Source organism: Dysidea avara, chromosome 13 (genome assembly GCF_963678975.1).
Source record: "Dysidea avara chromosome 13, odDysAvar1.4, whole genome shotgun sequence".
In the NCBI taxonomy this organism is placed as follows: domain Eukaryota; kingdom Metazoa; phylum Porifera; class Demospongiae; order Dictyoceratida; family Dysideidae; genus Dysidea; species Dysidea avara.
Window position 1 is genome coordinate 18,820,246 of NC_089284.1, and position 14,482 is coordinate 18,834,727.

Sequence of the window (14,482 nt, forward strand, 5' to 3'; positions counted from 1 at the left end):
AGAGTGAGTTAAGGGGTAGGGTAGTGTGGTATATAAGTGACTGGGTAGATTGAGTTAAGGGGTAGGGTAGTGTGGTATATAAGAGACTGGGTATAGTGAGTTAAGGGATAGGGTAGTGTGGTATATAAGTGACTGGGTAGATTGAGTTAAGGGATAGGGTAATGTGGTATATAAGTGACTGGGTATAATGAGTTAAGGGGTAGGGTAGTGTGGTATATAAGTGACACCAGGCCAGTGATGTCAGAAGCCAATATTGTCAGAAGCCACACAAGTGTTGATACATATATAAATGCCATTGATGCAAGTCCAGTTCATTTCACTGCATACCAAGTCATATAGAACAGTAGAAGGAATGAATAATAAGGCAGTTGTAGAGTTGAGGTGAAGTAGTCTATGGAACAATTTGGTTTTGTTTGTGTTATGTCCTCAGAGCAGACAGATATAGCAGCAGCTAATAGCAGTAGTAGTAGTAGTTGTACTAATAGCCTCCAATTGGAGGATGCTATAGCAGTAATAAGGGATATTGCTGCTGCTGAGGAGGGCCAGTCAGGATACCTTCCTAGTGAACAAGCATTTGTACCAGCAGACTTGATGGCTAGTGAAGAAGACAATGATAATACTAGCCAAGACTTCACCAGCACATCACTGTCAGGACAGGTTAGTACTGTAGACACTTCTTACCAAGACTACTTACCTAAACCTGAGGAGCTGGACTCCACTCAACCAGGTACCTCACAGCAATTCTTGTCAGCTGCAGGAACAATAGCTCCTTGTTGGATGTCAGACACTCCAGTGCCACAGGTTGATTGCTATCAAAGTCGCTACTATAATCCACTGACTTATCCAGTGTCCCCTCAACCAGCTAGCTATACCCCATACCCTTCATACTACGGGAGGTCAGCATCACTTTCACCAAGCTTAATGGCAGCAGGCTGTACAGCTCCAGCAAGCCCTAGTTACAAACTGCAGAGAAGTGTTATTTCACCATATGCTGTCAACAGGCTAAATGTCAGGTCCACTGATTACATGTTTAACTTTCCTAAGATCTCAAGAAAGTCAAGAAGAAACTTTATGTTTAGTTCTTGTGAATACTCTCATGTAAAGGTAGTTACTTAGTCTACTTGTGGCATCTGGTAGTTTAGGGCTTAGAGCTAATAGTGGCTTCTTATAAAATTAACTTAAAGTGAACATTATGGAAAACATTTATTGAACGTGTCATATAACACATACTGACATGTACCATCCATTATTACTATTACAACAGTTAACGTACAAGTGCTAACTTGTATGGTATGTATATTTGATGTAGAAGTTGTACATTTGGGATCTCAATGGAGTGCTAATACCTCACATTGACCAGATTGATAACAGTCCTGTAGAAGACCAACATCCAGGACGTGTCAGGGATATGGTTATGAAAGCTTTGAGGGTGATCTCAGAGAACAGCTTCTTCCAAAAAGACTTAGAGGTAAGGAAGGTGAAAGTGTTATTAATAAACTAAGTCACAGGTGTGTATAGGCTGCCAGTTTGACAACTATTGATGATCACTCGATGGATGACTCTGGCCAAGACTTGAGGTGATCAGCTGTTCATGTCATCAACTATTAACTCCTTCCTCTAATTAGTTCATATGACTTCAGCTCTGATGGCTTCACTTCTGCATGTGGCTTGGCTAGGAAGAAGAGTGACATGTCTTCTAAGGAGTGGAACAGAAAACTGGCATTTAGGTGTCGTAGGATCAAAGATATTTACACAAGGCACTCAGCTAGTTTAACAGGTAATCACCAAACCTTGTTGTTGTTATTGTGGTTGAACTGGCCTGTAACACAAGCTGTTTACAAAATTGGCTAATATTACATCCATGACCTTCTGTGAAATGACCTCACCTTATGATCTTGTATACAAGCCACAGTGACTTGTGTACTGGACAAGTATGATCCTGTATACAAGCCATGATGATTTGCGTACTGGGCAAGTATTACCCTATAATTATGAACAAAACATATCTTGAGTGATGAACAATAGCCATTCTAAGTGATGATAATTTACACAGATCAGGAACAGTTAGCTATGAGGATGTAGTGTCTTCATATTAGCTGGGCTATGGTGAAATGTGACCTTTTTCATATCAGTTTACACAATAGCCCATCACTGCTGTAAGAATATCGGAGGCATGATATTACCTACATCACATTGAGGGCAGTAAACACCATGACTGTGTCATTTGGTACAAACTGACATAACTGTTCAGCAATTTATAACGTACATTGTTAATGACTGCACAATTATACTGAAAGACTTTACAGGTCCTGTAAGTTAATCAATTTAGTAACTCATAACTATTTACTAAAGTAGTGATATTAGTGAGTTCCACTAAACTTGTACCCCATGGAGCTGTGACTTGTTATAATCACATGAGCTGTCACTTGTAATGCAGTACTACACCTGTATACCTTGTGAGCTGTTATCCTTATTATTGTTTTACAGAACTGCTCCAATCATTGGATGGTGATGAAGATTGGAATAACTTGACCACTGGTATTACTAGTGTGACAGACCATTGGCCATCTAAAGTGATCAGCTGTTTAACATTGATCCAGTCAAGGTGAGTACTTGGTCTGTTGTAAATGATTTTGATCTGTTATTAATTATCTTTTACAGACAGGATAGCAGTAGTATAATTATTAGCAAAGAGCCATTGATCTCCATGATATCAAAAACAGTTGTGTTTGGCCTAGCCCCATACACTCCCATAACATCACATTACAGTACTACAAAACTTGGTGAGCAGTCTCTTAGGGGCTGTCTAATGTCAGTATTTGTTTTATAGGAGTAGATAAATGTCTGAAGCAGATTACAGATCGATATGGAGCTGGTTGCACTTTTATTATACTAAGCAATAACCCTGAGAGAATTGAGCTAGCAGTAAAGGTAACTATATCATCATAATTGTAATACTATTATAACATGTCTTTACAGAACAACAACTATGCTAGCTGGCCATTGTCAAATGTGTCTGACCTGTGTAGTCTACAGACAATGTTACAACTGGGACATCTTTAACTATATGATACATGACAGTGTAGCTGTTAGCTACATTTTATTTTACATATAATGTTTACTGTGGTAACCATGGTGTACAACTCTCCAGCCACGCTTTACACTTCAACCTTATTCTCTCCAACTCGTCTGCAGAAAAGTCAGGATGTATTGATGATCTTTGGTCCATGTAATGATCTGATTTCCTCACATAAGGGCTCTGCATTTTATTAGAGTAGCTAACTGGCTTTACTGGTTTAGGTAGTGGGTCTTGTTGCCATATCCACTTGGAGTCCACACGTGGTCTATCAATGATTATAGGAGTGTCAATTCTGTAATATGTGTGTTGGGTGTGAGCTGTAGCTGCATTAGATGCCAAGTCAGTATGTGGTCTGCTAGTAATAGCAGCCGCTGGAGGATAAGTTCTCACATCTCCAGCACAATAGCGACTAGCAGTCCTCGTCTGCTTGGAGGATGTCACGTGTCTACTATATCTATTCGTCCTCTTCATAGAATTATCCACAATTCCAGGCTGAAATGAGTACATCATTAATCCGGGAAGTTAGTGAAGTCTTACTGTTTACTCTACGGCTGCCTGTAGTGACGAATTATACAGTGATTTGCAACTAAGGTGACAATGCATTTTACGCATGCGTAAGGTGTCACGCTTAATCAATTTTTCTTAATCACGTGCACACATAATAATTATTTTTGGCGCTTCCAGTAGTATGGCCAAGAAGGACCCGGCCCTATATCATATTCTAGCAACAATACCCGGATCAGATTCCAAACTGCACCTTACTTCAGTTGACCCCATCTCAAGATTGTTTTGTGTCGACTCGTACAACTGCGCTCAAAATGGTAAGCACGTCGCCCCGCCTCCTGTAGCAGAATAATATTACCATATTACTTACTTTACACTGCAGAGAAGTTCTACCTGTTGCTCACTAATGACTGTAGCTCTAACTATATCTGCAATAAGGAGTTTGAAACTGGTGTCCTTACTGTAATTCCCAATGATCACCCTGATCAACTGTCTGCACCTTTGACTGTACGAATGGAGGTGTGTGCGTGTGTGTGTGTGTGTGTGTGTGTGTGTGTGTGTGTGTGTGTGTGTGTGTGTGTGTGTGTGTGTGTGTGTGTGTGTGTGTGTGTGTGTGTGTGTGTGTGTGTGTGTGTGTGTGTGTGTGTGTGTGTGTGTGTGTGTGTGTGTGTGTGTGTGTGTGTGTGTGTGTGTGTGTGTGTGTGTGTGTGTGTGTGTGTGTGTGTGTGTGTGTGTGTGTGTGTGTGTGTAGTGTGGTGTGTGTGTAGTGTGGTGTGTGTGTAGTGTGGTGTGTGTGTAGTGTGGTGTGTGTGTGTGTTGTATGTGTGTGTGTGTAGTGTGTGTGTGTTGTATGTGTGTGTGTGTAGTGCGGTGTAGTGTGTGTGTGTAGTGTGTGTGTGTGTGTGTGTACAAGGGGGTGTCACTCAGGCTCTTGCTGTAGGTCGATCTGCGACCGTGGTCAAACTCTAAGTCAATGGTCAAGGCCACTAAATAGCTCTTATAGTGGGTCAAGGGTCAAGACGATATGGAAGGTTCGAAACCCACAATCGAAAACTATACGTAGCTATTATCAAGTTTACGGGATTATACGTAACTCACAAGAAGTAAGGATCTCTTAAAAAGATGTTTTAAAGCTCCAACAGGCATTTCGCCGTAATTATAATGATTTTTTTTCTCCCAGCTGCTGGTAGCACACACTAAGAAAATATTATACTAGGTTACAAGCGCAGGTGCGAATAGGAAAATAGAGAAATAAGTGGAGGTCAAAAGTTCAACAAGAAACGCTCAAGTCACAGGTCAAAGACGATAAATGCTGCAAGTCAAGGGTCAAGGTGAAATTTTCCCCGGTCAAGACTTTGACCGCGGTCACAGATCTACCCACAGCGTGATCCGACGTGTCACCCCCTTGTGTGTGTGTGTATGTGTGTGTATGATTTTGGTGCCAGATCCTTGCTGTTTGCATGTTAGGTGGGTCGTACACATTCAATTATTATAGGATTAATCCTGTTGTTAGGTATGCATACATATACCAGGAATAATAAAAACTTTCTTGAAGGCTACAAGTTGTATAAGATACTCTAATAGAGTAATCACAGTTATGATATTGCTGTTCTGTTGATCTTGATCTGTTAAGTTTTAGTTTTATATACTTGCTAGTAATGGCATTTTCAGCTAAAGTAAAAGAAATAATTCTGGGTGAACAATAAAATGTACCGCTCCAGTCAACATACTGCTATATCCTTTTTAGCAGTAATAATGATTTTGTCTTGAGAGACTGCAATTGGCCAACAATTGTAAATTGTTTGTTTCCCGTCCTAGTCAGGACATGTGGGTGGGTAACCATTATATTTATATATTGTTAAAATCTAGTATTTAATATCAAAGATATTGAATACCATCTGTCTGGCCTCCCTCACATCATTATACTAAGTGGCACTTCTATCGTGCAATCATGATATAACTGATTGGCTATATCATATCGCCACTTTGTTATATCAATACTTTTGATATATCATGCAGCACTAATCCAGCACCTAACTGATAATAAACACACTATTGTTGAGTTCTTGTTAGCCTTAATCAGCAAACCAAGTAATGAGAAAACTTAAGGGGACTCCACTTGGAGCCACTTCAGCTTTACACGCATACCAGTGCTGCATACATACTCCCATCATATGACTTCTTATCTGGAAGCAGTAGGTGTAGTTTTTGAAGCCTATAATAGGCACTCAGTTAACTAGAACACTTTGTGAACCTCAGTTTTCAGCATCTTGGTATTAACAAGAGTTAATAATTGGGGCGAGCCTGAGCGAGCCCCACACTAGCGAGAGATTTCGTACGGTGAACCATTCGCGATTGAAAACGGAAAACTACGAAAATCCTAAATATCGCTCGTACGGTGAACCATGCCACGGAGTACGTGCACGAAAATATTATGCCACTTCTAAATATGGTTCGTACGGTGAACCATGCCACGGAGTACGTGTACGAAAATATCATGCCACTTCTAAATATGGTTCGTACGGTCAACCATGCCACGGAGTATGTGCACGGAAATATCACGCCATTTCTAAATATGGTTCATAAGGTCAACCATGCCACGGTGTGTGTGCACGGAAATATCATGCCATTTCTAAATATCGCTCAGTCGTAAGGTGAACCATGCCAGGAGGCAGGATTGGATTGCAGATGGAAAGAAGAAAGTTTGAGGACAAGGAGGGAGCAGTACAGAGCCAGGCGGAATAGGGAAACCCCCGAGCAAAGAGAAGAGCGACTTGCAAGACGTAGGGAATATGATAGAGGCAGGTATGCACAGATGACTGTAGATCAACGAAGGGCTTTGTCGCAACGAAGAAAAGAACGTGTTGTATCCGAAAGGAGAACAAGTTGCTGCTACGGATTGCAATGATAGTACTGTTACACGCCAACTGCCATCATTTGATGACCCTTTTATAAAGTCACCATTTTCAATGATATTCTAAATCAGATCTTGGCGTATGCAGTGCCTCACACAAGCAGCATCGACCTTGAAGACCAGTTGCTGTCAGCACCTGTACTGGTGTATACCATTAATTCAAAGAACACAGTTACTTCCGTATCACAGGTAGCGTCATGAACATACTGCTTATTTAATACATAGTCTCTCAGTGTGTAGCTATATTACATGTATTTAGTACAGTGATGTTGCTGACAGTCAGTCAGTGTGTAGCTATATTACATGTATTTGGTACAGTGATGTTGCTGACAGTCAGTCAGTGTGTAACTATATTACATGTATTTGGTACAGTGATGTTGCTGACAGTCAGTCAGTGTGTAACTATATTACATGTATTTAGTACAGTGATGTTGCTGACAGTCAGTCAGTGTGTAGCTATATTACATGCATTTAGTACAGTGATGTTGCTGACAGTCAGTCAGTGTGTAGCTATATTACATGTATTTGGTACAGTGATGTTGCTGACAGTCAGTCAGTGTGTAGCTATATTACATGTATTTAGTACAGTGATGTTGCTGACAGTCAGTCAGTGTGTAGCTATATTACATGTATTTGGTACAGTGATGTTGCTGACAGTCAGTCAGTGTGTAGCTATATTACATGTATTTAGTACAGTGATGTTGCTGACAGTCAGTCAGTGTGTAGCTATATTACATGTATTTGGTACAGTGATGTTGCTGACAGTCAGTCAGTGTGTAGCTATATTACATGTATTTAGTACAGTGATGTTGCTGACAGTCAGTCAGTGTGTAGCTATATTACATGTATTTAGTACAGTGATGTTGCTGACAGTCAGTCAGTGTGTAGCTATATTACATGTATTTGGTACAGTGATGTTGCTGACAGTCAGTCAGTGTGTAACTATATTACATGTATTTGGTACAGTGATGTTGCTGACAGTCAGTCAGTGTGTAACTATATTACATGTATTTGGTACGGTGATGTTGCTGACAGTCAGTCAGTGTGTAACTATATTACATGTATTTAGTACAGTGATGTTGCTGACAGTCAGTCAGTGTGTAACTATATTACATGTATTTAATACAGTGATGTTGCTGACAGTCAGTCAGTGTGTAACTATATTACATGTATTTGGTACAGTGATGTTGCTGACAGTCAGTCAGTGTGTAACTATATTACATGTATTTAGTACAGTGATGTTGCTGACAGTCAGTCAGTGTGTAGCTATATTACATGTATTTAGTACAGTGATGTTGCTGACAGTCAGTCAGTGTGTAACTATATTACATGTATTTAGTACAGTGATGTTGCTGACAGTCAGTCAGTGTGTAGCTATATTACATGTATTTGGTACAGTGATGTTGCTGACAGTCAGTCAGTGTGTAACTATATTACATGTATTTAGTACAGTGATGTTGCTGACAGTCAGTCAGTGTGTAGCTATATTACATGTATTTAGTACAGTGATGTTGCTGACAGTCAGTCAGTGTGTAACTATATTACATGTATTTGGTACAGTGATGTTGCTGACAGTCAGTCAGTGTGTAACTATATTACATGTATTTAGTACAGTGATGTTGCTGACAGTCAGTCAGTGTGTAACTATATTACATGTATTTGGTACAGTGATGTTGCTGACAGTCAGTCAGTGTGTAACTATATTACATGTATTTAGTACAGTGATGTTGCTGACAGTCAGTCAGTGTGTAACTATATTACATGTATTTGGTACAGTGATGTTGCTGACAGTCAGTCAGTGTGTAACTATATTACATGTATTTAGTACAGTGATGTTGCTGACAGTCAGTCAGTGTGTAACTATATTACATGTATTTGGTACAGTGATGTTGCTGACAGTCAGTCAGTGTGTAACTATATTACATGTATTTGGTACAGTGATGTTGCTGACAGTCAGTCAGTGTGTAACTATATTACATGTATTTGGTACAGTGATGTTGCTGACAGTCAGTCAGTGTGTAACTATATTACATGTATTTGGTACAGTGATGTTGCTGACAGTCAGTCAGTGTGTAACTATATTACATGTATTTAGTACAGTGATGTTGCTGACAGTCAGTCAGTGTGTAACTATATTACATGTATTTAGTACAGTGATGTTGCTGACAGTCAGTCAGTGTGTAGCTATATTACATGTATTTAGTACAGTGATGTTGCTGACAGTCAGTCAGTGTGTAGCTATATTACATGTATTTAGTACAGTGATGTTGCTGACAGTCAGTCAGTGTGTAACTATATTACATGTATTTGGTACAGTGATGTTGCTGACAGTCAGTCAGTGTGTAACTATATTACATGTATTTGGTACAGTGATGTTGCTGACAGTCAGTCAGTGTGTAACTATATTACATGTATTTAGTACAGTGATGTTGCTGACAGTCAGTCAGTGTGTAGCTATATTACATGTATTTGGTACAGTGATGTTGCTGACAGTCAGTCAGTGTGTAACTATATTACATGTATTTAGTACAGTGATGTTGCTGACAGTCAGTCAGTGTGTAACTATATTACATGTATTTAATACAGTGATGTTGCTGACAGTCAGTCAGTGTGTAGCTATATTACATGTATTTAGTACAGTGATGTTGCTGACAGTCAGTCAGTGTGTAGCTATATTACATGTATTTGGTACAGTGATGTTGCTGACAGTCAGTCAGTGTGTAGCTATATTACATGTATTTAGTACAGTGATGTTGCTGACAGTCAGTCAGTGTGTAGCTATATTACATGTATTTAGTACAGTGATGTTGCTGACAGTCAGTCAGTGTGTAGCTATATTACATGTATTTAGTACAGTGATGTTGCTGACAGTCAGTCAGTGTGTAGCTATATTACATGTATTTGGTACAGTGATGTTGCTGACAGTCAGTCAGTGTGTAGCTATATTACATGTATTTGGTACAGTGATGTTGCTGACAGTCAGTCAGTGTGTAACTATATTACATGTATTTGGTACAGTGATGTTGCTGACAGTCAGTCAGTGTGTAACTATATTACATGTATTTGGTACGGTGATGTTGCTGACAGTCAGTCAGTGTGTAACTATATTACATGTATTTAGTACAGTGATGTTGCTGACAGTCAGTCAGTGTGTAACTATATTACATGTATTTAATACAGTGATGTTGCTGACAGTCAGTCAGTGTGTAACTATATTACATGTATTTGGTACAGTGATGTTGCTGACAGTCAGTCAGTGTGTAACTATATTACATGTATTTAGTACAGTGATGTTGCTGACAGTCAGTCAGTGTGTAACTATATTACATGTATTTGGTACAGTGATGTTGCTGACAGTCAGTCAGTGTGTAGCTATATTACATGTATTTGGTACAGTGATGTTGCTGACAGTCAGTCAGTGTGTAACTATATTACATGTATTTGGTACGGTGATGTTGCTGACAGTCAGTCAGTGTGTAACTATATTACATGTATTTAGTACAGTGATGTTGCTGACAGTCAGTCAGTGTGTAACTATATTACATGTATTTAATACAGTGATGTTGCTGACAGTCAGTCAGTGTGTAACTATATTACATGTATTTGGTACAGTGATGTTGCTGACAGTCAGTCAGTGTGTAACTATATTACATGTATTTGGTACAGTGATGTTGCTGACAGTCAGTCAGTGTGTAGCTATATTACATGTATTTGGTACAGTGATGTTGCTGACAGTCAGTCAGTGTGTAGCTATATTACATGTATTTGGTACAGTGATGTTGCTGACAGTCAGTCAGTGTGTAGCTATATTACATGTATTTGGTACAGTGATGTTGCTGACAGTCAGTCAGTGTGTAACTATATTACATGTATTTGGTACAGTGATGTTGCTGACAGTCAGTCAGTGTGTAACTATATTACATGTATTTGGTACAGTGATGTTGCTGACAGTCAGTCAGTGTGTAACTATATTACATGTATTTAGTACAGTGATGTTGCTGACAGTCAGTCAGTGTGTAACTATATTACATGTATTTGGTACAGTGATGTTGCTGACAGTCAGTCAGTGTGTAGCTATATTACATGTATTTGGTACAGTGATGTTGCTGACAGTCAGTCAGTGTGTAACTATATTACATGTATTTGGTACAGTGATGTTGCTGACAGTCAGTCAGTGTGTAACTATATTACATGTATTTGGTACAGTGATGTTGCTGACAGTCAGTCAGTGTGTAGCTATATTACATGTATTTGGTACAGTGATGTTGCTGACAGTCAGTCAGTGTGTAACTATATTACATGTATTTGGTACAGTGATGTTGCTGACAGTCAGTCAGTGTGTAACTATATTACATGTATTTGGTACAGTGATGTTGCTGACAGTCAGTCAGTGTGTAACTATATTACATGTATTTGGTACAGTGATGTTGCTGACAGTCAGTCAGTGTGTAACTATATTACATGTATTTGGTACAGTGATGTTGCTGACAGTCAGTCAGTGTGTAACTATATTACATGTATTTGGTACAGTGATGTTGCTGACAGTCAGTCAGTGTGTAACTATATTACATGTATTTAGTACAGTGATGTTGCTGACAGTCAGTCAGTGTGTAGCTATATTACATGTATTTAGTACAGTGATGTTGCTGACAGTCAGTCAGTGTGTAGCTATATTACATGTATTTAGTACAGTGATGTTGCTGACAGTCAGTCAGTGTGTAACTATATTACATGTATTTGGTACAGTGATGTTGCTGACAGTCAGTCAGTGTGTAACTATATTACATGTATTTAGTACAGTGATGTTGCTGACAGTCAGTCAGTGTGTAGCTATATTACATGTATTTGGTACAGTGATGTTGCTGACAGTCAGTCAGTGTGTAACTATATTACATGTATTTAGTACAGTGATGTTGCTGACAGTCAGTCAGTGTGTAGCTATATTACATGTATTTAGTACAGTGATGTTGCTGACAGTCAGTCAGTGTGTAACTATATTACATGTATTTGGTACAGTGATGTTGCTGACAGTCAGTCAGTGTGTAGCTATATTACATGTATTTGGTACAGTGATGTTGCTGACAGTCAGTCAGTGTGTAACTATATTACATGTATTTGGTACAGTGATGTTGCTGACAGTCAGTCAGTGTGTAACTATATTACATGTATTTGGTACAGTGATGTTGCTGACAGTCAGTCAGTGTGTAACTATATTACATGTATTTAGTACAGTGATGTTGCTGACAGTCAGTCAGTGTGTAACTATATTACATGTATTTAGTACAGTGATGTTGCTGACAGTCAGTCAGTGTGTAGCTATATTACATGTATTTAGTACAGTGATGTTGCTGACAGTCATGCAGTCACTGTGTAGCTATATTACATGTATTTAGTACAGTGATGTTGCTGACAGTCAGTCAGTGTGTAACTATATTACATGTATTTGGTAAAGTGATGTTGCTGACAGTCAGTCAGTGTGTGACTATATTACATGTATTTGGTACAGTGATGTTGCTGACAGTCAGTCAGTGTGTAACTATATTACATGTATTTGGTACAGTGATGTTGCTGACAGTCAGTCAGTGTGTAACTATATTACATGTATTTGGTACAGTGATGTTGCTGACAGTCAGTCAGTGTGTAACTATATTACATGTATTTAGTACAGTGATGTTGCTGACAGTCAGTCAGTGTGTAGCTATATTATATGTATTTAGTACAGTGATGCTAAAGTTCTTCTTTGTATTCAGTTTGTTACTCCATACATTATGTATATCTCTGTTTCAGCCTAAAGATGCAAGCAAATGTCAAACATTTCTGATCCTCTCACCGAGTGGTTCATCCCAATTGAGTGCAACTACTGGAGACCTGGTGATGATACAGTCAACAGATCAACGCTATACACTTGTTCCTGGTCAAGATTATGTTAAAGCTTACCACAGTGATGCTGTAGACAATCCTTATTTGTTCAGTATGGACCAGCTAAATGATAATACATAGTCTCTCAGTGGTGTGTGGTCAATTTTGTATCTTTTATATAACAGTAGATGATTTTTGGTAACACCTGATTAATAAATATTGCCCACAGCAACATTTTCATTTGAAGATGTAAATGTTTAAATAGTGGTGGATTTTTGTGGTTTCAGTAAAATTTAGCAGTTTAGCTACCTCAGTAGCTAATTAGCTATATGTTTGCTGCTGCAGGGGTGTATCCAATACCTGCAGGGTGTATCCAATACCTGCAGGGGTGTATCCAATACCTGCAGGGGTGTATCCAATACCTGCAGGGTGTATCCAATACCTGCAGGGTGTATCCAATACCTGCAGGGTGTATCCAATACCTGCAGGGGTGTATCCAATACCTGCAGGGTGTATCCAATACCTGCAGGGTGTATCCAATACCTGCAGGGGTGTATCCAATACCTGCAGGGGTGTATCCAATACCTGAGTTATAGGTATAGGCATCTGGAAGCATAGCCCTCAGCTGTGCTGACAGATTTTGAATATTCAAAATTACTAAATTTATTATTTCATGAATGTTATAACTATTTTCAATATATGCTTGGTTAATCTATGTACCCATGTAATTCAGTCTTATTATTACAAATCTGACTGCTCTACTAGAGTATCTTGATCTTCATACAAGTTTTGAGAAATCAATGTAAGTTTTCTGTTCAGTAGTACACTGTAACTGTATTCTGTCCTGTCCTGTCCTGCCCTGTTCCCATTTATTCCGTTATTTGTGCTGCAAAACTATAAGTGTTCCTTAAGGCAGATTTACTACCCTTCTACATAAAGTAAGTATGGTGGATAAAATGTGTTACTACCGCAATGCTATTAATGTGTGAATTTTCAGAATTTTACTGTTCATCTTTCTATTGTTCATTCCATCTTGCTGTGGAATTTCAACCATGTACCTTTAAACAGTAACTTCATCTGCCTTAGTGACTTCCTGCTGGAGTGCACATATTCCAAGTAGTTATCATAAAGCATGCATTGCACTGCACATGATCCAGGCTACCAAAACTTGCTGCTTACATATGAATGGTACTGGCTGATTGTGCTGGTATAATTCAAGTATATGACCAAAAGTGATTATATTCAAGAATTTAAGTAAAAAGTACAATATGTGCACCTAAAAACAAAATGTTGTATTTCGTAAGTATTTTGCATGTTATAGCCACTGCACAAAATTAGGCCGAGATGGTTACTCTAACAATCACTTAGTCTAATAAAACAGTCACGATCAGTTCTAGAGAGCATTTTGAAAGAGGAGTTGATTTTAAAAATTTGAGCACATAATAGACTAACTCCTATAATGGTGGGATTAGTTCTGATAAAACTCAAAAGCAGAGATTTTTGGGGTATGCTGACCATCTTCCTGCTGAGTGAGATTATATTTCCTACATTCACTTGAATTGATAAATCTACTGTTTTTGCTTACGTGATCTCTTGGCAAGCTATAGTACGTTCACGTTGAGCTGAATCCTCAAAAACATTTAATAACTTATGGATGCAATTACACACGATCTTGAAATTTGGCTCATTTGTAGTACTGCTTGATCCGCTAAAAATATTTCAAAATCTTTTTGTTCAAATGTTTGACATAATATTTACAGCCAATCAAAATTTTCACATTACATTTCCTATGGGGAAGCCATATAAGTACAGTGTCCATTACAGTCCTTTCCCGAACTTGTAATGGAGCCAAACCGTATGTGTCTGTTGTTGACATCTTTGCTGGTTACCAATAATCATCTGGTTAGTTGAAAATGTTAACTCTATTGAGAAAAAATCCACTTTTAATTTTTAGCTGTTTTTCAGGATTCAGCTCAACGTGAACATACTATAGTGTTGTCCCCACCCACCCATGTGCTTATAATCACCTTCACATGATTGAGTATGTGGGTGCTGGAGACAAGTTTTATTATGACTGGCTGATGTGGTCAGGGTAGTGCCACACAATCATGTAGTAGACATTAACA

At 38.7% G+C, this 14,482-nt stretch overlaps 2 protein-coding genes across 3 annotated transcripts; both read left to right on the forward strand.

Annotated features, from left to right (window-relative positions):
• Positions 1–255: 255 nt before the first annotated feature.
• Positions 256–3,161, forward strand: LOC136242066 (eyes absent homolog 3-like). 2 transcript variants are annotated; one of them, XM_066033446.1, is made up of 8 exons: positions 256–1,104; positions 1,310–1,468; positions 1,519–1,577; positions 1,626–1,777; positions 2,488–2,605; positions 2,662–2,783; positions 2,831–2,931; positions 2,980–3,161. In XM_066033446.1, the coding sequence occupies exons 1-8, from the start codon at positions 394–396 to the stop codon at positions 3,061–3,063; spliced, it is 1,506 nt and encodes a 501-aa protein (XP_065889518.1). In that variant the 5' UTR covers positions 256–393; the 3' UTR covers positions 3,064–3,161. The 2 variants fall into 2 exon arrangements, with proteins under 2 accessions (XP_065889518.1, XP_065889519.1); XM_066033447.1 differs by having other exon boundaries at positions 279–657.
• Positions 3,162–3,734: 573 nt separating this feature from the next.
• Positions 3,735–12,602, forward strand: LOC136242076 (uncharacterized). Its single transcript, XM_066033457.1, has 3 exons — positions 3,735–3,900; positions 3,966–4,102; positions 12,285–12,602. Exons 1-3 carry the CDS (start codon positions 3,768–3,770, stop codon positions 12,495–12,497), a joined length of 483 nt encoding a protein of 160 aa, XP_065889529.1. The 5' UTR covers positions 3,735–3,767; the 3' UTR covers positions 12,498–12,602.
• The last annotated feature ends 1,880 nt before the right edge of the window (positions 12,603–14,482 follow it).

Coding starts and splice junctions, on each gene's coding strand:
- LOC136242066 (XM_066033446.1), top strand. CDS start 394: ATGGAACAATTTGGTTTTGTTTGTGTTATGTCCTCAGAGCAGACAGAT. Junction 1,469..1,518: donor TCTTCCAAAAAGACTTAGAG/GTAAGGAAGGTG, acceptor AGGTGTGTATAG/GCTGCCAGTTTGACAACTAT. Junction 2,784..2,830: donor TTACAGTACTACAAAACTTG/GTGAGCAGTCTC, acceptor TTTGTTTTATAG/GAGTAGATAAATGTCTGAAG.
- LOC136242076 (XM_066033457.1), top strand. CDS start 3,768: ATGGCCAAGAAGGACCCGGCCCTATATCATATTCTAGCAACAATACCC. Junction 3,901..3,965: donor GTACAACTGCGCTCAAAATG/GTAAGCACGTCG, acceptor TTTACACTGCAG/AGAAGTTCTACCTGTTGCTC. Junction 4,103..12,284: donor CTTTGACTGTACGAATGGAG/GTGTGTGCGTGT, acceptor TCTCTGTTTCAG/CCTAAAGATGCAAGCAAATG.